This window comes from Ciconia boyciana, chromosome 25 (assembly GCF_034638445.1).
Source record: "Ciconia boyciana chromosome 25, ASM3463844v1, whole genome shotgun sequence".
Lineage (NCBI taxonomy): Eukaryota > Metazoa > Chordata > Aves > Ciconiiformes > Ciconiidae > Ciconia > Ciconia boyciana.
This window is the reverse complement of record NC_132958.1, coordinates 6,150,161-6,170,751: the sequence shown is the minus strand read 5'-3', so window position 1 is coordinate 6,170,751 and position 20,591 is coordinate 6,150,161. Positions and strand designations below refer to the sequence as shown.

General features: G+C 57.2%; 3 protein-coding genes across 8 annotated transcripts in view; 2 read left to right on the top strand and 1 right to left on the bottom strand.

The window, feature by feature from the left end:
• Window positions 1-2,733, top strand: part of ANK1 (ankyrin 1) — a 40,983-nt gene extending 38,250 nt beyond the window's left edge. For all 6 annotated transcript variants that reach the window (XM_072845990.1, XM_072845986.1, XM_072845989.1 and 3 more), the window contains one exon: window positions 441-2,733. In XM_072845990.1, coding sequence (XP_072702091.1) covers window positions 441-467 — 27 coding nt within the window. In that variant the 3' untranslated portion in view covers window positions 468-2,733. The remainder of the gene's footprint in view (window positions 1-440) is intronic.
• A 729-nt stretch (window positions 2,734-3,462) lies between these two features.
• Window positions 3,463-6,153, top strand: NKX6-3 (NK6 homeobox 3). The gene is made up of 3 exons (XM_072846071.1): window positions 3,463-4,134; window positions 5,168-5,337; window positions 5,414-6,153. Exons 1-3 carry the CDS (start codon window positions 3,753-3,755, stop codon window positions 5,642-5,644), a joined length of 783 nt encoding a protein of 260 aa, XP_072702172.1. The 5' UTR covers window positions 3,463-3,752; the 3' UTR covers window positions 5,645-6,153.
• Window positions 6,154-11,377: 5,224 nt separating this feature from the next.
• GPAT4 (glycerol-3-phosphate acyltransferase 4) lies at window positions 11,378-18,887 on the bottom strand. The gene is made up of 12 exons (XM_072846405.1): window positions 18,723-18,887; window positions 15,850-15,919; window positions 15,215-15,512; window positions 14,959-15,033; window positions 14,425-14,514; window positions 14,213-14,306; window positions 13,602-13,717; window positions 13,307-13,362; window positions 12,884-12,969; window positions 12,537-12,665; window positions 12,376-12,455; window positions 11,378-11,761 (listed from the first exon to the last, which is right to left on the bottom strand). The coding sequence occupies exons 1-12, from the start codon at window positions 18,885-18,887 to the stop codon at window positions 11,653-11,655; spliced, it is 1,368 nt and encodes a 455-aa protein (XP_072702506.1). The 3' UTR covers window positions 11,378-11,652.
• Window positions 18,888-20,591: the final 1,704 nt, after the last annotated feature.

Here is a 20,591-nt window from a genome sequence, read left to right as displayed (position 1 = left end):
TGTATGGGGTCTTACCCACTGCTGTGAGAGTGAGGTGCAGTCGGTCACCCTAGCCGCGGCTGGGGGCTCAGGGCTGGCCTCCTCTATCCCAGAGCCTACAGCAGCCCTCCCAGCTCCTTCCCAGTGCCACATTGCCTTTGGTTCGGCTCAGCTCCTGCTTGTTGCTGCCCTCTGCAGCTGGGACAGCACCGATACTATCTATGCCATTGCTGCTGGTTTCAGGCAGGGCACTTATTGATGCTCTGTCGCTGTCTCTCTGACACCCCCAAAAACTTGTCTTGTGGTAGCTGGGCAGGATGGGTGCATGTGGGACAAGCTCAGGGTGCAAAAGGGGCTGGGACTGCCACGTACCTGGCTGCCCCCACCCTTTCTCCTGGCTGTGCCACCACGAATGCCTGGTAACCCTGTCTCTCTCTCTCTCTCTCTCTGTGTCTCTCCAGGATCTCACCTCAACACCAAACCACTGAACTCCACACACGTTCTGACACATACCTGAGAAGAGTGGAGAGGAAAACGGAGAGTGGAGGGGAGCAGGGCTGGCTGTACATGTTTCTATAGGCTAATGGCATGATTTCTGTATGAGACATAATTATCGTCCTATCCGCATGACTGACTGACTGCAAGACGCATGAGCTACAGTACTTAAAACTGACGGAGGGGCCTCCGTCCCTGCCCCGCTGCTGCCAGGAGCCCAGAGACAGCAGCACGCACGAGGGGCATCCTCTCAGCTCCTCTGGGAGGCAAGAGCTGGACTGGCAGAGAACGAGAGGGCAGGAGACTCCACCCTTGCGTGTTCACGTGTGTAAATGCATCCCCATGCCTGTGCTCCAGCTGCAAGAGGGAAGCTGGGGCAGCACGGTGCTGCTCACAATGGAAGGAGAGGGGCTCGACCCCCCATCGCCCATGCTGTCTCTGCTGGACTTCCTTCTCATCTCTCTCAGTGAGTGTTGGGTTATGGGGAGGGCAGCAGTTGCCAGGGGGTGGGCGAGATGAGGGCTGCAGGGAGCACAACTGCCCTGGGCAGAGGGGTTGGTGCAGGGCTGCCCTTCCTCTCCCCAGCACGTGCAACGTCTCCCGCCAGGGCAGGGCTCTGGGCTGAGCACTGAGCTCGTTGCTTGTGTTGAAAGTGTAAACTGTACAGCAATCAGCCTTGTGTATATGAACCAATAAATACTATGCAAACCCCTAGGGACACTCTTAGCAGTATGTACAAAGCACTAACAGCTCCGCTCCCAAATACCTCTTCAGGCCGCAGGACGGGCAAAACCTTTCGAGTACGTGAGCAGCTCTGGTGAATGGAGCTGGGAGGCTATAGGCATAGAAGGGCAGCAGACTGCCCCTGCCCTGTGCCCCTCCAGCTGAGCCCGGTCCCTTCCTGGCCTGAAGAGAGGGGTCCACAGGTGCAGTCCCATGGGCCTATCCATGGTGCAAGCCCCAGCTTGTGTTGGCTCCAGCTGGGGTGAAGCTGTAGGCCTGCACTGAGGTGCTTGGGGCCAGGGACGATGGGTAGTGAGACAGAGCGGGGGATGCTCGTGCCACACGTGGGGTTGTGCCTAGCTCTACTCAGCACAATATCTGCTCAGGAGATGAGCCAGGAGCTGGCAGGAGCCAGCAGCCCTGCACTACACACCCCATGCAAGGGCTTTGCAGGGTCCCCTGGCCTCCCTGCAAGGGCACAAATGAGCATAGCCCGTGGACCCTGTGGATGCCGACCCTCCCAGGACCAACCCCAGCGACATGGGGGGCTGCTCCCCTGGTGGCTGCACTTTGGCCAGGTGAAACGCCCTGCTGCAGCAGCCTGGACCAAGCAGCCACCCTGGGAGCTCGGGCAGCTCTGGGGCCAGCTGCTCTAGCAGGAGAGCAGTGATGGGCAGAGCTGCCCAGGCAACTCCGAGGTGTGCAGTAGGTTGAATCTGCTACAATACTTGACCCCAGGAGGGCCAGATGCAGGTAGTGGCAGTAGGTCCCACGTCCCCGACTCTGTCCTTTACCTAACCAATGTGGGGGCCTGGTCTTTGTAGCACAGTGGTGTGGGGACCCCCTGCTCTTTCCCCTGGAGGTGGCCATGGACCTGTTTCACAGGGCCAGAGTTTGCTCTCTGTGGCCACATGCAGAACAAGCCCACCTCCAGCTTCAGGCTGGTGGCCCTGGCAGGGCTGCCCTGTCTCGCAGTGGGTGCGCATCTGCCGGGAAAGCCCCTGGCTCCCCTGCAGTCAGGAAGGAGCCTAGCTGCAGCGAAGCAAATGACCCAGCTTAGCCTTGGAGAGCAAAGCAACCCCTTCCCCACCCCACCCCACCCCAAAGTTGAGCCATATAGGCACAGACTCTCCATCCATCACCCTTGCTGTGTACAATAACCTTCCTAGACCCACGGCGACAGCTGACTCCGTAGCATCACTGTAGAGTTGTGTGTGGGTCCTGTGCTTTGGCCTTGTATACGCCTTAGGGAATGTGCTGTGCCGCAACCGTGCCAGGCACCTGCAGTGACATTGCTTTGCGCTCAGATTGCTCGTAGGGCTGGTAGGGGGAGGCTGCACCCGACATTGAGCCTAGAGAATGCTGCAGTCTGCACACTAGAAGCTTTTTAGAAGTTTTAAAGATTACTTTTATTTCCTTTTTTTAATTGTTATGGAAACAAGCCTTTTGGATCTCCCTGTCTTAGCCCCTGATGTATAGATCATTTCCCTGTACACCAGCTATCAGACTATGAATTAATAAAGAAACCAACACGGACCGTGTCTCATCTCTGCTTTTGCAAGGGTGCGGGGGGGACTGAGGCTCCGGGGTGCGTGGCCGGGTGGGGTTCCCCTCTGCCCCTACCCCGTTGCCAGGAGGGCAGGGGGCTGTCCTGGGGGCTGGCAGCCGTTCGTGCTCTGCCGTTCGTGGGGGAGGCCGAAGGGTGCAGAAACGCGCGCACCGCCGGGCAGGTCTCGGGGCCGATCCGGCAGCAGCCGTTCCCCGGTGCCACCGGCGCCCCGTGCTGCTGCGGGGGGCGTCAGCGGGGGGTCTCGCAGCCGCACCGGGGGCAGCGGCGCTGCTGTGCTGTGCCGTGCCGTGCCGCGCCGCCCGCGGGGCCGCGCCGAGGGCCCCGGCCGGCGCCTTCCAGCGCCCGTGGCGCCCCCGCGCCCTCGCCCGGTCCGTCCTGTCCCTGCGCACTGTCCAGCGTCCGCGCCGCTCCGCTCCACTCCACTCCACTCCGTCCAGCGCCGCGCCGCGCCGTGCCGCTCCACTCTGTCCAGCGCCGCGCCGCGCCGTGCCGTGCCGTCCAGCGCCCGCCGCGTCCCCCCGCCGCCGGCTTTCAAAGCGCGATTTGTCTGGGCCGGGCCAATCCCGGGCTGGCCCTGCAGCGCAGCCAATGGCGGCCGCGGCCGCCGGAGGCCCGGCCAATGGGAGCGCCACCTGCGGCCGCCCGGCCAATGGGGGCCCCGTATTCTAATAGCCCTCAGCTTTATCAGAGAAATGTTGGCGCGCCCCGAGCCCGAGCCGGGCGGCCGGTGCCGGTGCCACCGCGGCGGGGTCAGCCGGGGCCGCTCGCCCTGGCCCTGCCCGTGGCCGCCTGCCCGCCCAGGACGCGGCCCTCACCCCACCCCACCCCACCCCACCCCGGCCGGCCCGCCGGGGTCCCGGGGCCAGGCGGGTGCCCGCCGGCCAGGGCGGACGCCGGGGCCCGGTAGCCCCTGGGCTGGTGGGGATGGGCCGGCTGTCGCACCCCCGGGGAGCCGGGCTCTGAGGGCCGCCTCGGCGCCGGAGCCATGGACACCAACCTGCCGGGCACCTTCCTGCTCAATGGCCCCTCGCTGGGCCCCTTCCCCGAGGCCAAGGCACCCGTCTGCCAGTACTCAGTGCAGAGCTCCTTCTACAAGCTGGGCCCTCCCGGGCTCGGCGCCCAGCTGGCCGCTGGCACCCCCCACGGCATCTCCGACATCCTCAGCCGGCCGGCAGCGACGCCGAGCAGCAGCCTCCTCCCCGGCTACCCCCACGCGGGCGGATTTAACGGACTGAGCTCCCCGGGCGTCTATTACGGGCCGCAGGTGGGGGCCCTCCCCAAGGCCGGCGGCGAGTACCTGCCGCGGGGCCGGAGCTGCTGGGCAGAGGCGGCCCCGGACTGGCGGGGCGGCCGGCAGTGCGGCGGCCGTAAGTACAGCGGGGCCGGGGCGGGAGGGCGGTGGGTGGGTGGGCGCCACAGGCAGCGGGCGCCCCGCAGAGCCGCCAGCCCTTGGCACCGGGGCAGCCGCCCAGGCCGCGTCTTCTCCGTTGCCCTGCACGAGGCCCGGCCGATCACCCCGCCTGCTGCCCCAGGACGGTGGGAATGGCCCCGGCACCAGAGCCGCCGGACCTCAACCTGCCGCAGAGGTTTCGGCTCAAGAGCAGGGGCAGCTCCAATGGCAGAGCTTAACTCTTTGTTTAGCCCCCAGGCAAGCCACAGCTGGCAAGGACAGGCAGAGCCCGCTGCCCTGGAGATCCCCCGTCCCTCCGGCCAGTGCCCGGCCCAGCTCGGGGCAGAGACAGGCAGGACGGCCGGCCCTGGGCTGGCAGCACTGCCTGCCTGGTGGAGAGCTGGCAGAGGGATTGCAGAGCATGTGGCTGCTGTGCCAGAGGGTGGGCGGGATGGGTGCACCCACTGTCCCATGGGGAGCCCCGTGAGGCTCTGGGCCAGGGGCTGGGTGCTGCTGCTCAGCACCTGCAGCCGCGGTTCCCTTCCCCCCTCTCCAGGTGATGGTCTTGGAGCAGACAGGTCAGGCAGCTTGGCCATCCGCTCCCGGCACAGCTACGAGCTGACCAGCTCTGCCTGCCTTCCCATCATGCATCCCGCAATGTGTGGGGCATGGGGGCACCGTGTTCCCGGTGCTGCGTGGCTCTGGGGTCATGCTAACGACCCTTCCCCTCTCAGCACAACAAATTAGTGCTGTCCCCGAGTCGGAGGTGTGCAGCCTGGCTCTGGCTCTGTGGGGCCCGCGCAGAGGGCAGCTCAGCCCTCCTGGGATGGGGCTGAAGCCTTGAGGCTAGAATGCGGTCTTAATTTGGAGGGGAGGCAGCGTAGAGGGAGTCTGTGGGTGCTGAGGTCTGGCGGGTGTGCTGGTGCCGTGTTCAGAAGGGGGGAGCTGCCCAGAGCCGTGCACTGCAGAGAGCCCAGGTGCTCACCCACCTCCCTCCTCCTCTCCCGCAGCCCCTGCTCACCTGGCCGACAGCATCCACAAGAAAAAGCACACGCGCCCAACCTTCACGGGGCACCAGATCTTCGCTCTGGAGAAGACTTTTGAGCAGACCAAGTACCTGGCGGGTCCGGAGAGAGCACGGCTGGCCTATTCCCTTGGCATGACCGAGTCCCAGGTGAAGGTGAGTGTGGGTCCCCGCATGGCACGGGGCGCGTGGCGTGGTGGCTGCTAACTGAGCCGGTCCTGCGGGGCGGCAGGTCTGGTTCCAGAACCGACGGACCAAATGGAGGAAGAAGAGTGCCCTGGAGCCCTCCTCATCCTCACAGCGGGCGGGGAGCTCTGGTGGAGAACGGGCGGCTTCTGAGACCGAGGATGATGAGTACAACAAGCCCCTGGACCCTGACTCAGATGATGAAAAGATCCGGCTGCTGCTGAGGAAGCACCGCGCAGCCTTCTCGGTGCTGGGCTTGGGCACGCACAGCGGCTGAGTGCCGGCACAGCCTGCCCCTCTGCGCCATGGGGCGCCCGGCCCGGCCACCTGCTTCCTGCCGGGGGAGTGACCCCCCCCAGCAGATGCCCGGCTGTGGGGATGGGGCGGCTGCCACCCCCCTCCTGGTGGCTCCTGCCCAGGGACCATGGCTCGCAGGGCTGGGAGCAGCACGCGTGCTGTCAGCATTGATGAAATAAAGGTCCCAGCCCCAGCCAAGTCCCAGTGCTTGCTTTGTGGGTGTGCGGTCCAGGGTGTCCCCATGAGGCTGGGCTGGAGAAGGGGCTGGGATAGCACGTATGGGGCAGGGTCTGCATGCCAGGCAGGGGAAGGGGCCGCGGCTGTGGGGCAGGAAGGGCCCACAGGAGCGGGGCAGCCCTGGGGACATTTCCCAGGGTTTTCCCCGGTTTGGGTGTGCACCGGCAGCAAGAGGTGCTGGTTCAAAAGTCACTCATTGGAGCCTCTTGTTGGAACCTATTAGCAGCAAATAAATATCATTTATCTTAACAGTGTGAGTGAGAGCCCATTCACCTGTCGGGGCTGCAGGATTGATGTGGCATCAATAGCCCTGGTGTGTTTGCTGCCAACCTGGTGGGCCTCCCCACTCTGCTGCACCCCTGTGCAGCAGGGGCTCTGTGCATGCACACGTGTGTGCATGTGGGTCTGTATGCCCCCTGCTCCCGCTCCCCATGGCTCAGCCCTTGCACACCAAAGGTGGGTGCCATAGGGCCATCTGTCCCCCATGGCTTGGGATGCCAAAGGGACTCCTGCTGGCACAGGCATACTGCTGGGGCCCAGCAAGCTCGGCAGTTGTTCCGCAGAGAGCCAAGTGCCAGCCAGGTGTGAGCAAACAGACCAGCCGTGTCCTGGGAGGAAATCAATAGGAGATAAGGTGCTGCTGACCCATCATATACTGATTAGCAGCGTGGCACAGGCACAGAGGAGGTGCTGGGGGCTGCAACCCAAGCAGCCCTGCCCTGCAGCTGCAGGCAGCATCGGAGGACAGGCCAGTGGCCAAGTCCACCCCTGGGTATGGCCAAAGCCCCCAAAGCACTGGGGCTTTGCAGCAGCCCCAAGCACCAGCCTTGTGGTAGGGAGCTGTGGCGTGGGGCTGCGGACCATCACTGCACAACCCGCCTGCCCGGGCCCCAAGGCCTGCATTTGGTTTTAAGTCCTCTCTGATCTGTCACTTTCCACCACGTGCTGGGCTGGGGGGACTTTGCAAGGAGCCCTGATCGCTTGGCAGCACTTTCCCAGGGCTTAGGGGAGACTGATCTCCCCCCATAGGTCCCTGTCCAGCTCCACAGTGAGCGTGGGGCTCGTAACGCTTCCCACTCAGATATGTAGCCCCTCTGCTGCCTCGATGGGACAAATTCTGGGGGTGGCAGAGCTGATGGACCCTTCGGAAGGACGTGGGAGGCCAGGTCCCACAGGCAGCTCAGTGCGCGGGGCTGGGGCGGAGGCTGCATGCCCCACACACCCCGACCCTGTGGCAGGGCTGGGAGAGCCACGTCAGCGTCCGTGGGCAGAGCCAGCGCTCAGCAGGAGCAGGCTCCGCACGACGGGAGAAGTGCGGGGCTGCTGTCGGGATATTTTTTTGACATTTTCTAAGCTGCCCAGCGTGGCTGACAATTTTTAATGTACTAACTGCCTGGTCCAGTGAGCTGATTAATTGGTGCTGTGGAGATCAATACAAAACAGAAAATTAAAACAATTTTAAAGTGATTAAGTAGTTTAACACCTGTCTGATGCCACGTCAGGGCCGGGAGACAAATAAAGCAGGTGGCAAAGGGCCTGCTGCAGCCGGGGAGAGTGACAAATTGCAGCCGCAGCCTGGCTGCCCCGTGCATCCCTGCAGCTGGATGGGTGCTCCGAGCAGTGCTGCTCCGCGCAGGGCCCCGGGGCAGCGGCCAGGACCACCCTCCTCCTCTCCTGCCCGCTCTGCCACCGCTGCTCCCGCGGTCCCGCTTCCCACGCAGATGGCACTGGCCACTTGCTGCTGTGGCTTGCAGCAGAGCGGTCCCCCACCAGCGCTGGGGTCTCGACAGGGAGCCCGGAGCCTGGCCAGCCCGCGGGGCCTGCCTGGGGCTGGGCAGCCCCGGGCCATAAGGGCAGGGCTCCGCCAAGCACGCGGCAGAGCTTGGGGCCGGCCGCTCCGGGGGGGCATGTGGGTGTGAGCGCAGGCAGGGCGGCCTGGCAGGCAGATGGATAGCAGCTCCGCTTCAATTCTGCATCCCTTTTCTCCCAGACAAACCCCGTCAGATTTTCATAAATCAAAGCGCCACACTGTTTAATAAAAATTTATTGACTTACAAGTGATTATTTATCAAAAGGCCATTAATAGCGGCTCTGGGAATGATGTGCTACTGGGTGGTGCGGGGAGACTAATAGCAAATCAATGCCAGCATCTGGGCAGAATGCATATGAGGGCCCCCAGCCCCAGCGGGCTGCATGGCTGCTGCAGCCAGAGCCAGCAGCCCCTACCCCATGGGCCGCCCAGCGCTCCCCCCAGTTATTTATCGCTTACAAATGAAATGATCGATACTTTTAATCTAGAGCTAAATTTATTAACTTTCCCATCGGAGAGAGACATATTGACTGGGGGTATGGGGAGGGTGAGCCGAGGCGAGATGGATGTGTGCCTCCTAACCTGTCCAGCCAGCTCCCTGCCTGCTGCGGAGCATCCCGGCAGCAGCGGGGCTGCCGGGGATGGGGCCCGAGCACAGCGGGGCGGTTGGCGGTCCCGCAGAGCTGGGGAGGCAGGCAGGGGCACATTCCTGCACATCACCACGGCACCCGTGACAAGGGGGAGCAAGCTGTGGGCAGCAGCCTTGTGGGCACCCGCAGCACGGTCCAAGCGCCTGGGGTGCTGCTGCAGGCACGCTGCGTGCGCGAGGCCTGCCCTGGGGAGCCCCTGCCCACGCTCGCAGGGGCTGTGGAGCGGTGTTTGTGGGGCCTGACGTCAATGCCCGCACCCCCAGCAGAGACGAGAGCTCTGGGTGCACAGCCCTGGAGGACGGGAAGGGTGTGGGTGAGTGCTCGGGAGCACGCTGCTGCTGGGGAAAGGCGAAGGAGAGCCTGGAGACCCTGCCCAGACCGGGGGGACAGGCAGGCAGCGATGCCCACATCCCCAGCCCAGTGCTGTGTCCCCTGCTGCAGCTCAGCACATGGGGAAGGGGCACCCACGGACCCAGCGAGTGCGGCACTGCCTGGGCACCCCACAGCTCTCTGGGGCCGGGGCACCCTCCAGAGCCGGCCAGCCCACGGCACGGTGCGGGGGGGCTCAGTCCAAACGGCCCCCTGAGCAAGGGAAAAGCTTTGGGGCCAGAGCAGCAAAGCTCAGTCAGGCAAAACTGGGGCCGGATCAGGCCACTGCCCCAGCCAGAGGCTGCCATGGAGGTCAGCAATAGCTTTTTGGGCAAGCATGTGACTCAAGCAGGAAGTGGAGCAAATACAGCTCGTAAAATGTTATGATTAAATGGTATAGGCAAGTACTACAGGGTTACACATGCCTGCTTGGTAACTGAAGCTTCACCATGCTACAGGTTAACAACTCCCACAAGGCATATGCTATACCCAGCACTTCTTATACAACTAAAAGATGATGGTCAAAAACTCTGCATAAATGTAACAACTGCCAAGGAGATAAGGGTTGTGCTTTTCTTTTCTTTTCTTTTTTTTTTTTTTTTTTTTAATGTAGCAAAGCAACAGCCCCATCAGTTAACAGACACGGATGGAGGCTTGGTGAACTGGTGATAGGTGCTGTACCTAATAAGTTGGGTGAAACAAGTAAACCAAAATGCTGGTGAATAGACCCTTACTGCCCTAACAAACTCCAAATGAAGGAGGGGTCCTAGCCCAGGTGACTGCAATATCTCTTAGTAATGAGCAGCTGTTTTGTCTTCTGTTGGCAGCCCAGGAGCGTAAGCAACACACTTCAACCCTGTAGATGTTAACTACCTCCTGCTTGGCTCCAGCTGCTTTTGTTTTGTTATCTTAGGTGGAAAAGAAAAGATACCAGGCTTTGCTTCTCTTTCTGTTTTTCCCCCTAGATCAATTGCCATAGCTGAAGTTGAGCAGAAGAGAAGAATAAGAAATTGGGGTAACAGTGAAAAGCATGGGGCCAATAAGGGTGCCTCCGAATCCACACAGGAACAGCCTGGTTTCTCTTGGAGAGGCTGGATGTTAACGGTGATCGTGTGCAACAGATCACCGATAACTGAATGCCATGTTTGTGTAGGTAATGTGTCTGTATGTGTATATTTATAAAGATCATATTTTCAGCAATACAAGAAGCAAAGGTAAATCAGTTCAGTATAGAAATATTTCCCATAACTGTACGTTACCAGAGCGTACGCTATTAAGTGTAGCTTTACATCACTGTGAGTAAGGAAGACTGTCCCCTCTCAGGTATCGTACTGGGAACAGTTTAGTTTGTTTGTGTGTAAGTGGACGGTCCTGGGGTAGGTGGAAAACGGCACGCCATGGAAAATGGGGTTCCTCAACTCTGAGGACAAGTTGTGCATACCCTGCTCGCACGTTGTCTGTGCGCAGGTAAAGACGACCAAACTGACCCAAAGAAGGGTTTTGAAGCCACTAACGTGAAGCAGGGAGGCCGCACAGAACTGAATAAGAGAAGTGAGGGTATGTGCATTATGTCTCTTGGGAAAGCTTAGGGGAGCTTCTGGACTCTCTTTCTCTCTGTTGCTTTCTTTTCTGTCTCTCTTTCTTGATATAATGGTGTTTCACCCAAACAAAACCAAGCAGGAAGTAAACTACCTTGAATCGGTGTTGGTAGCTAGTGCAGGGAAAGTCAAATTTAAGCACACTTACACAGAATAGCTGTCCTGACCTGGGGGGTAGCAGATGCCGTCCCCCAACAAACAACACTTGGGTACAAAGGAGGCACTTAAGTATTGCCTTCTCGAGTGTTCTAGAAAATGCAAGCAGGCTTCTGCAGGTAGCAGTGAAGCAGCATTTGCTTATACAAGCAGGCAGAGGACCCAATGAAAGTGCTAAAATTTGTGGGAACATCAGGAAAATTGGAAAGTACACGGGATGAATGCTCAAATGCAAGTTGTTTTACTGAATAATACACTTGCAGAGCTGACAGGGAAAGGTGTACCACCTCCAGCACAAGATTTCAGCTTCCTTGCAACAAGCTGAGATTATATATGTGCATGTTGGTGCGTAACAAGATCAGATCCCACCGTTTCCCTCAGGAGACATTTCAAAGGGGATCCCCTGCCCCAGCCACGGCGTCTCAGACTCTCCTACCCACCCTGGGCTCCCACCATCGCACATACGGATTCCTCAAGAGCCCCACCTACCACACCAGTGACAACTGCCTGGCAACTTGCAGTTCCAGGGGATGGAGGAGGCTTCCAAGGAGGCTGATCCTTACCGCTTGAGGAACCCCAGCAAAGAGGCTGTTACTCAGATGCTGGAGAAGCAATGGTCTGGGTCAGGCTATGACAGGAGGGTGGCAAAAGGAAAAAGGTTTCTCCTTCTGGAAGTAAAGCTGGAAATGGCCTGAGAGACCACATACTGCTCCTAACGGGTTTATGCCGCAGACAGGAGAGGCACAGGCTCATGAAGGCTCCTTTGGTTGTCAATGCAGTTAATTTCAGTGCAGCTCACCAGCTTCTGTGCTGTGGGAGACTTGTGACTGACACACATGCACATCAACATACCAGTCCTCCCCCTGGGCCTGTAAACACCATATGGAAGCATATGACACCATAAGTGTTTCATTTAATATTGCCCCTGCAAGAGGCTTCACTGTAACAGTAACAAGAAGGCATCTTTGCCAAGAGCTGCCCAGGGCCTAAAGACTCTCGGCAGTAATAGTGCCTCCGGGAAAGAGCAGCCAGAGGATGAAGGAGCAAGTCCAAGCAGCTCTGGAGTAGCCAAAGTCCAAAGATTTGGAGTTGCTTCAGACAAGCCCTGGCTCGTGCTGGAGGCAGAGGGCTCTGGCCAGGCCCAGTAACAGTGCTGGAGGCAGAGGGCTCAGGAGCGGCTCCGGTCTTCATGGTTGCCTACAATCATTTTGCTGTAGAGTTTCTGTTGCTCCTCCTTGAATGCATCTTTCACCTTCTCCCTCTTCAGTCCTCCATCCCTGGGGAGAGTCATATCATCAGAGGAGCTGCAGGCATGCACTGTCTGAAACTTCATCTGGGGCTGCTCAGGGCAGGTCAGAGCTCCCGCAACAGCCGGACAGCTACACTTGTTCCTTATGTTGCCAGGGCACACTGCAGACCAGCTGTCCCCAAGGGGAGTTACTTTCACAGCTTTCTCTGCCAGGAGCTGCACCCATGGCCCCGCACTGGGCTCATCACAGCAGTGTGAGCTGCTCTGATACCACTACAAGCAGACTGCCTGTAGAGTCCCTCTGCCTCCCAGGCTCTGAAGATCTCAGTGCCTGAAAGAGGAAGTTCCCAAGCCCAACCCACTTTGCTGAGCAGCATCAAGTCAGAACCAGGGCATCCCAGTGCAAGCTGGAATCACAGAATGAAGCCCTGGGGCCCAACACACCCAGCAGAAGCAAAGACTTTGGTCCCTGCTACAGAAGAGCAGTTTTGGAGGTCACAGGCAAGATGTATCTCCATTTCTCCATAGGCCTACTCTGCCCAACACAAGACACAAACTTAGCTCTACAGCCCACAAGCACACACCAGGACCCAGGAACAAGGAACCCTGGCACCAGGAAGAGAAAAGCCTGCCTGGACTCACCAGAGCAGATCCACAAGGCCCCCCTGCCTGGCAATGGCTGACTTCACTCGATTGGCAAACTGGACAGCGTCCTCTTTGGGCTGTGGCAAAATAACACTGTTCAGCAGGAGCAAAGGGCCAAACAAGTAGCAGATCAGACAGGCCAGGTTCACCTTACTTACCTGCCTGGTCATTGGGGGCAAGTACCAGACACTGCAGACAATGGCCCAGCTGGTCATCATCCTAAGGAGGTAGGTTACCATGCCATACTTGCTGCTGTTCCAGAAGGCATCTCCAAACTGCGGGTCATACTACAGAGGCAGAAGAGCTCATGAAAGTCAGGCAGTGGTTGCACCCTCCCCGAGGCTCCAAGTTCCACCCCAAGCCCAGCTACAGGCCAGCCCTCCCAGAGCACTACACGGAGTGACCTCAGCTTCCCCATGCCCTCAGACCAAGCTGTTCACCCAGCAGTGCCAAGATTCTCACGCTGAGAGCTCCTTGTGCTGTAAGAATGTTTGCCTTCTCATACCTTGATGGCTACAGGATAAACTGTGGCTCCAATTTCAAAGCTCCCCTTTTTGAACATCATCACAGACGTGTTGTTGATGCAGGTTCCTGTAAGAGGGAAGCACAATCTTCTCAACTTCCCTTTGCAAGTCAGTTCAGAAGTCTAAGCCATACACCTAACAGCTAGGCCACAGGCACCCAGCAACTGCCCCCTAACACGCACTCCAAACCCTGCTCTCTGTGTGCACAGGATGTGTCACCGGGACATCATATATCTGACTTCCACATTCTGGGTTCAGTCAGCTCTAAAGATGCAATGTCCCCTTTGTCTCACTGAAGGGTCTCAAGGCCCTTGGCTGCATAAGAAGGGAAGGAACAGAGATGCGGTGCCGTCCCAGGGTGCCCTCTCCACCAGGTGCTTGTCTGGCCTTGCTCCACAACTCACCTTCTGGAAAGATGAGAATAGGCAGTTTGCTCTTGTCCTGGACATGCTCCGTGAGCCTAAACAGAAGAGTGTCACCAATTAGCATGGGGCACAGAAGCTATCACTAGCAATCCACACAGCATACAGACTTTATCCTGCAGTCGCTGGGGACTATCTGGGTGCCAGCAATAGTGGCACAGTCTCCCAACACCCACAAGGCAAGGCAGCGTCCTCACCCAAGGGAAGCAGGCAGCCTCCCCTCCTTTTCCAGCCTCCAGACCTCCCCCTGCAGACCTCCCCCTAGCAACTGCCACACCTTTTGGCGACGAGGTGACGATCTTTGACCTCAGAACGTTCAAACCAGACGTGGGGGCAAGCTTTCACCATGGCTCTCTGTATCACACCCATGAGCCCTCCATGGATCTGACCCACCTGAACAGGGCAAGAATACACAAGTTACAAGACCTGAGGACATGTGGAAGGCCGAGGCAGCTCCTAGCTTCACAGACAAGTTGAGGTTCATCCTTCTACCCCTGCCCTGGAAAGGCTGAGAGGAAAAGTCCCAGGCTCTGACTGGAAGGACAGATGTAGCAAGCCCCAAGTGCTTTCCACGTTGCAGGAGATCCAGCTGGGGAAGTGCTTTTCTCTGCCATGAATAGCAAAGCCCAGAGCTCTACTTGCAAAGCAGTGCCCAGAGACCCCTGGTGCTCCTAGTCCCAGGCCAAGCTTGCTGGAAAGCCACGCACAACAGCGTATCTGTGCACAGGGTCTGAGAGTGCCCTGTGATGTCATGCAGGGAAAAGTAGTTCTGCATGCTCAAAAGCCTCTCGCTGCCTGCTCCTTGTCCCATGCAATATACTGGCTGCTCCCACCACACATGTGGCCAGGCCCTGGCAGGCAGAGCTGGGGCTGAGGTGCAGACCTTACCATCGCATAGTAGCCATCACTGGCCAGGATGATCACATCAATGGGAGATGTGTGATTGGCCACGCAGATGCCTCCATTTCGGGGTCTGTTTTCTCTAAATGCAAAACAAAGGTACAGATGGGGACAGAGGAACCAAGTGTGAGGCCTGCAAGAGGCATGGCATGTAGCAGCCAGTGGGAAGGGACACCCTGCAGCAGACAGTGCCTCCTTACCGGTCATGGTAGGTGATGATGGCTGTGAGGGCACGCACACAGATCCGGTAACACATCAGGTGGACGTGCTTGCTCAGGAACTCCTTACACCTGCAGCCCAGGACAGAGACCATCACCCCCTAGTTCTACAATCTCCCCTGTAACGGTGCCTCTCAGCCCAGCTGCCCCAGGCCATGAGACCCAACCAAGACTTCACATTTCTCCCATAGAAACATGTCTTGTCCTAGGTTTTGCCATCAGCTTATGACCGCTGATTCTTAACTCATGAGAACCAAACTTTGGCCTTTGCTCTTTTCTGTTCTTACTCCTTTCAGAGCCCAGGGTTGAGCGCTCTGCCACGGGCTTAGTGCTTACATCTAGGCCCTTTGTTTAAAATTAGAGGGTGTCTGTTCCTGAGAGGCTACAGACGCCAGGACCACCTGCCTCGTCTGCAGCAGGCAGAACAGACAGGCCTTGCAGGAAAGCTTCAGGATTATCAGGTCTCAAACTGCACCAGGGGCTCCCCATCCCCTCTTCCCTCAAAGACCAACTCACCTTCCATTTGGCAAATATCCCACCACTGTAGTACCAGTCACCAACAAGCTGATGCCAGTAAACGCCAGGGCTACCCTGCAGAAAGAGGGAACTACATGCTAGCAAAACCAGGCCACAGACCCTACTCATCAATTAGCCTGTCTCTCCTGATCACGTTGAACAGGGTCCAAGGGGCTTGGAGACCAGTTGCCCTTGCTGCAGTGGGAACAGGCCACCAGCAACCCCTCGGCAGGCAGGTTCCCACAGCAGCACTCACCTGAGGGGCAGAAGGAAGCAGTAGCGGATGAGCACACCCAGTCCCCAGAGTACAGTGAGGCGCAGGCTGATATACTGGAAGTTGTAGTTGGTCCTGCTGAGCAGGTTCCAGGACTCCAGCTCTTCAGCTGAGAACCTCTTGGTCACTTCATCATCCATGATGGTCTCGATGCCTTTGCGGCAGAAATAGAAGATGTCTGAGAGCTCAAACTCAGGGGTGTCCAGGGCTTTGCCACTGCCACTCCGGCGGATCTCCTTGATCTCCTCTTCCAGTGATGTTGGATCCTTTGCAATGATACCTGCAACATGCAGCAGGCAGCTCTGAGCAAAGTGCAACTTGCCCACTCAAAGAGAGCTGAGAACCAGGGTCCTTACTCGCCTGCCCTCCACAGGGCCCCCTTCCTTTCTCCAGTCCAGACAGGCATAAACTAGTCCTCCCAACTATAGAGAAATGAGGGACTCCCTGGGTGCTTCCCTCCCCTTCCTCACGAAATGGACCTCTCCGTATCTCCCTCTAATCCATCTACATGGAAAAGGCTTCCCAGCATACCTCAGCTGCTCAGAGACAGCACATTTACCCCATCTCCCATAAAGAATTTTGAACTTCATACGTACCCACGCAGGGCAGGATCTTACCATTGACATAGGGCTTGTATAATGGATGGTTCTTCTCCTTGGCACCACGCTCTATTCTCAGTGTCGCCCACTGCAAGAGACACACGACAAGCAAGATTCGCAGGGCCGGTAGCTCCACTTCATACTACCCTTGTTTTACAGTCGACTTCCAGGGAAGACCATGGTTAAGGGGAGAAGATGGGGCTAAAGCAGGAGGCTTCTGTACAGAACTGAAAGAGTGATGAACACAACTGAACCGAGGTGGAAGCAGAGACTGGCCTGGGAGGAACATTTTACAGCAGAGGTCTGCCTGCAATGGGACAAGAGGACTGACGGGGAGGTGACTAGCACAGGCACAGGACAGCCATGATGTGCACACATTTGTGTGCCACTCTCCACAGCAGAGCCCCAGCGGGAAGCAGGGAGTGCCAGAGGGAAGAAGAGTGCTCAGTAGCAAGATGGCACAGCAAGATTTTCTGCAGCCTCTGTGTCCTGTAGGCCCTGTTGCACCTGGCATGTGGTTGCCACTCCACAACTTCTGGGTGGACCGTGCATCCTGCTGGGGTGGTCCGCATCACAGCGCAGGAAGCCCATCATGGGACCAGTGCTATTTTTCAACCCTCATTTCTTCCAAGCTCAAAGCTTGGACTGTGTTTTCAGGCTGCTGCTAAGAACATCAGGCTGATGACAGGATGGGATCCTTCCCTCCCTGACTCAGCTAGCAGCTGCTGCTGCTTCTCAGCTCCACCAGGCAGTCCAAACCAGCAGCAGCAAGCACCCTCAGACAGCTCCCTGGCAGCTGGCTGCCAAATCCCATGCCCAGACTACCTGTTATCCGCAGAAATCTCTCTCATCTAATTCTCAAAGGCTCCAGTAAAAACTGCAAGCTGGATTTCTGGCCGGTCTTCCTGCCTGCCCTCCAGGCAACCCTCTCACCCTCACACTCTTGTTAGGAGAACAAGCTTGTTAGGAGGACTTGTGTACAACACGCTTATTGCTCCAAGCCAGCCTGCTCCACCAGGGATCTGTGAAGAAGGGGAAGCTGCTGGGAGCTCCTGGCATCCCCGTCTCAGCCCATGCCAGCATCAGATGAAGAGGCAGCGATGTGGGAATGTTAATTGCATATGGAGTGTCCGGCTCATCTAGCAGCCTCCTCTGCCAGCAGAAGGAACTGCAGGATTACAGAAGATTGTCTAGACAGTGCCATCCCAGGAGAAGTCAGAAGAGGAGCTCTGACCCAGCAGGAGCTGGGCAGCCTATGGAGAAGGCATTCCTCACAAGCCCAGCACATCTCTATCCTGACTGCAGTAGCAGAAAACCCAGACTCCCCCCTGGGAAGCACCAGGCAAGTCTCTCCCTCACCACCGACAGAGATGTGCAGCTGCCACCCCGGGCCCCGCAGCTCTGGCTGTGTCCCACAGGTTGCCAGGCTCGAGCGCTGCTCCTCTGGGCTAGGTTCGCAACACCGGCCTTTAGAGCTGGGAAAACCTTTCGGGTGAATAACGCTCCCCAAAAATACAATTCTGAATGACCAAACCTAGTGAGTGAATTTTCCACCAAATCTGTGAGCAGTTCTGCCAGAGTGCTCCTCTCTCTCGCCACAAAGATTCTTTGATAAAAGCTGAAATAGACTTCAAAGTCTTTCCAGAAAAATAGTTTCAAAATTAAACACCAAAATAGGTGTTGAGATTAAACGTTCCTGAATTGAAGAAAGAAAAAAAAGAAAACAAGGTGAAAAGTTCCATTTCAGATAAACCAAACTTCTTATTAATTTTTTTTCCCAGTTCAGTCACTAAATCTGAAGTCAGCTCTTCAGACATCTGTGTCAACGAAGCACCCCACAAAGCCCAAGGTCTTCCCATTCACACCTCAGGGTTTGGGAGGACTCAGAGTTTAAAGAGCTGAACATTGCAAGCTCCAGGGCTGCCTTCCCAAGCCAGCCAGTACAGAGATACTCCTGGGGAAGACCAGTCCTGTTCAAACAGCAGTTGCTATACCATAAATCCTTTAGCAGCTTGAACTCCACATTTAAGAGCCTAAAACCTCCCTATTGAGCACAGGGCATCCCTTTTCCTTTTGCTCAGGCTGCCAGGGTAGGTTGGTGTAGGCTTTATCTACTAGGAGTTTGGCAAAAATTCTGGTCTCACCAGGGACTTGCTTCAAGGAGAGGTGTTGGCTGTGAGACAGCCCATAAAATTCATCTGCCAACGGCAGGCAAGGGAACAGCGTGACCCCAAGTTGGAAAATTCCACTTGGCCTCTCTGTGCCAAGAGGGTCAGCAAGGGCTGCTGGTCGTTCTCAGAGGCTGCAGGTCCAGACATGGCTGCTGGGCTCAGCAGATAAGCAGCCAGCCCTCGGGGACAGAAGGGTTTTGAGAGCTCTGGGTTGTGCCAGACCACTCGGGGCTTGCAGTACAGAAAGTCCTGCCTTACCTCCTGCTTTTGCTTCATCCAAACACGTGCTGGAGGAGCAGCCTGCTGACTGCAGCCTTGTCCTTCCCCATTACACCCTACACCCCTTTTGGCTTCTTTCCACATTGAACTGCAACAGCACTCTGCCTTGCCTGGGACATTAACCCATCCAAGCGCACAGCTTCTCTCAGCACACCTACAGATCCTACTGTACTACTGCATACTTATGGGCCACACTATACTTGAAGACTTACTGGATTAATTACAGGGAGAAAACAGCCCACGAACAGAGGTCTAGTAAACTGCATTTGGCTGAGATGACCCAAAGAGGTCATCTGGCACCAGCACATGTCACCAACAAACCAACCTCCCACCCCAGTCATCTGCAATGCTCTGCTGAGGGCCAAAAGCCTCTCTTCCTAGCATGACCACGCTTGACAAGACCCCTGTAAACACAGAGAAAATTCTGAAAACATGACTTACCTGAAAAATCTTTAATAATGTTTTCATGTAAACCTTGCGGATGCCAAAGGAGACTCCAAAAATTGCTGGCACAATGATGAAAACCAGAAGCAGAGTGAAGAGGACAGTTATGGAAATCCCCAAGAGATTAACAACCAGGCTGTCAAAGGGGAGCAGGAGGAACATGGTGAAGGGCCCAGGCAAGGCTGGTGCCCTGCAGCCAGACAGAAAGGCTGCCCGCAGCGATTAACCAGTCCTCCTGTTATTCAGCAACAGTCTCACACATGCACTGAGTCCACAGCCTGCTAACAGACCCCATTCCAAAGTTCACATCCTTTTTGGGCTCTGCGAGAGAGGGAATGCAACAGGATCAGGGAGAGCAGTTGGGAAAACAACCAAGCAGCCTGCCAGGAGCCCAGGTGAGTTCAGACAGCGTGGGCTGAACAGCTCAAAGAAGATGGAACATGCACACAGGTTCCTCCATGGGCGTGCAGTGGGCACTGCGGTGACACAACTGCGTGAACAGATATCCTCCCCAGGCGCTGCTGAGCAAGTCCTGCTGTGGGGCAGCTTGTGAAGAAGCTGGCAGCAGAATACCCTTCTGGCTGCTGAGAGCATGCAGGGTCTCTTCACAGGGACAAGGTGGAGTCCATCCCTGAGCCTGCATTGGAGGAGATCGAGGGAGTTGGCACTTGCAGGAGCCTACCGTATGTGGAGCTATTATTGTTCTTTCCGTGAGGACACAGGCACTAGCGCAGATCCTCGCATGACGCCTGGAACAAGTTTAATTCCGGAGGCCCCTGGCATCCACTCACGCTGAAGGGTCGTTACAGACACAAATGATGCCTGCGTCCCTGGAAAGCTCTTCAAACAGCAAGTTGGCTTCTTGGCAGACAAGGCACTCGCATGCCACCAGCACTAGCGAAGGAAAGAGAAACCGAAGTCAGGCAAGTCACGCAGCTCAGTGAGACGTCAACTCAGAAAGGGTGGCAGGAGGCCAGGGACAGTGGGCTCTGAAACCTGGAAGGCAGTGCTTGGGCTGAGGTCACATCACTCAGAGCAGCTCCTGAGGCAGCAGACTCGGACTGGCACTCCAGCTACTGCCTGGCACTGTCACAGACTTGGGAATCACCCCCTGCTGCCACTCGTCCTGTGTTTTCATACCATTCGCACCTCAGATTGAGCAGACTCGTCCAGAACCACGCCTAGAGCACAGGACGCTGCAATCAGGTCCCAAGTACAGGAAAGGAGCCAATGGAATGACAGAAAACCCTTCCTCCTGACAAAGATCTTATTGCCTCTCTCATTTCACAGGCATCCGAGAGCACTGAGCCAGCCAGGTACCCAGATTCCTGGGAAGGAATCACTTCCTCTACTCCTGTACACACACCTCACCCCCAGCCACACAGGGCAGCTTCACAGGACAGGCAGTTAGCCCAAGGGGAGAATTACCGCTGATGATTAGACAAAGTGGAACTTGTTGGGGCATGGGGACCAGGCAAAGGTCAAAACCCAGCACTGCAGCCCTTCCGAGGGCTCTCCGCAGCACGGGTACACACAAGGCCAACTGAGGCTACTAAAGAGACGAGTCTGCTCGGGGGAGACTTCCCTCCGGATACCACCTTCACCTGGCTACGGAGTGTCAACTTGAGGATGGGATTTAACAGGTAGCTGACAAGCACAGAGGAGCAGAGGAGAGTCTGGGAAGATCCTCTTGCTGCCCTGTGCAGCATGTTCCAGCCGCTGGCTTAGCACTGCTACACCAGTAATGCTAAGAATATTGTCAGTGCCTCAAAGGACCACGCGCGCCTGCACAAACCATGTCCTGGGAGAGGCAGCTCTACAGCCACGTGCGTAACTGCCCATTACGCCAGAGCTGCCACCCATCAG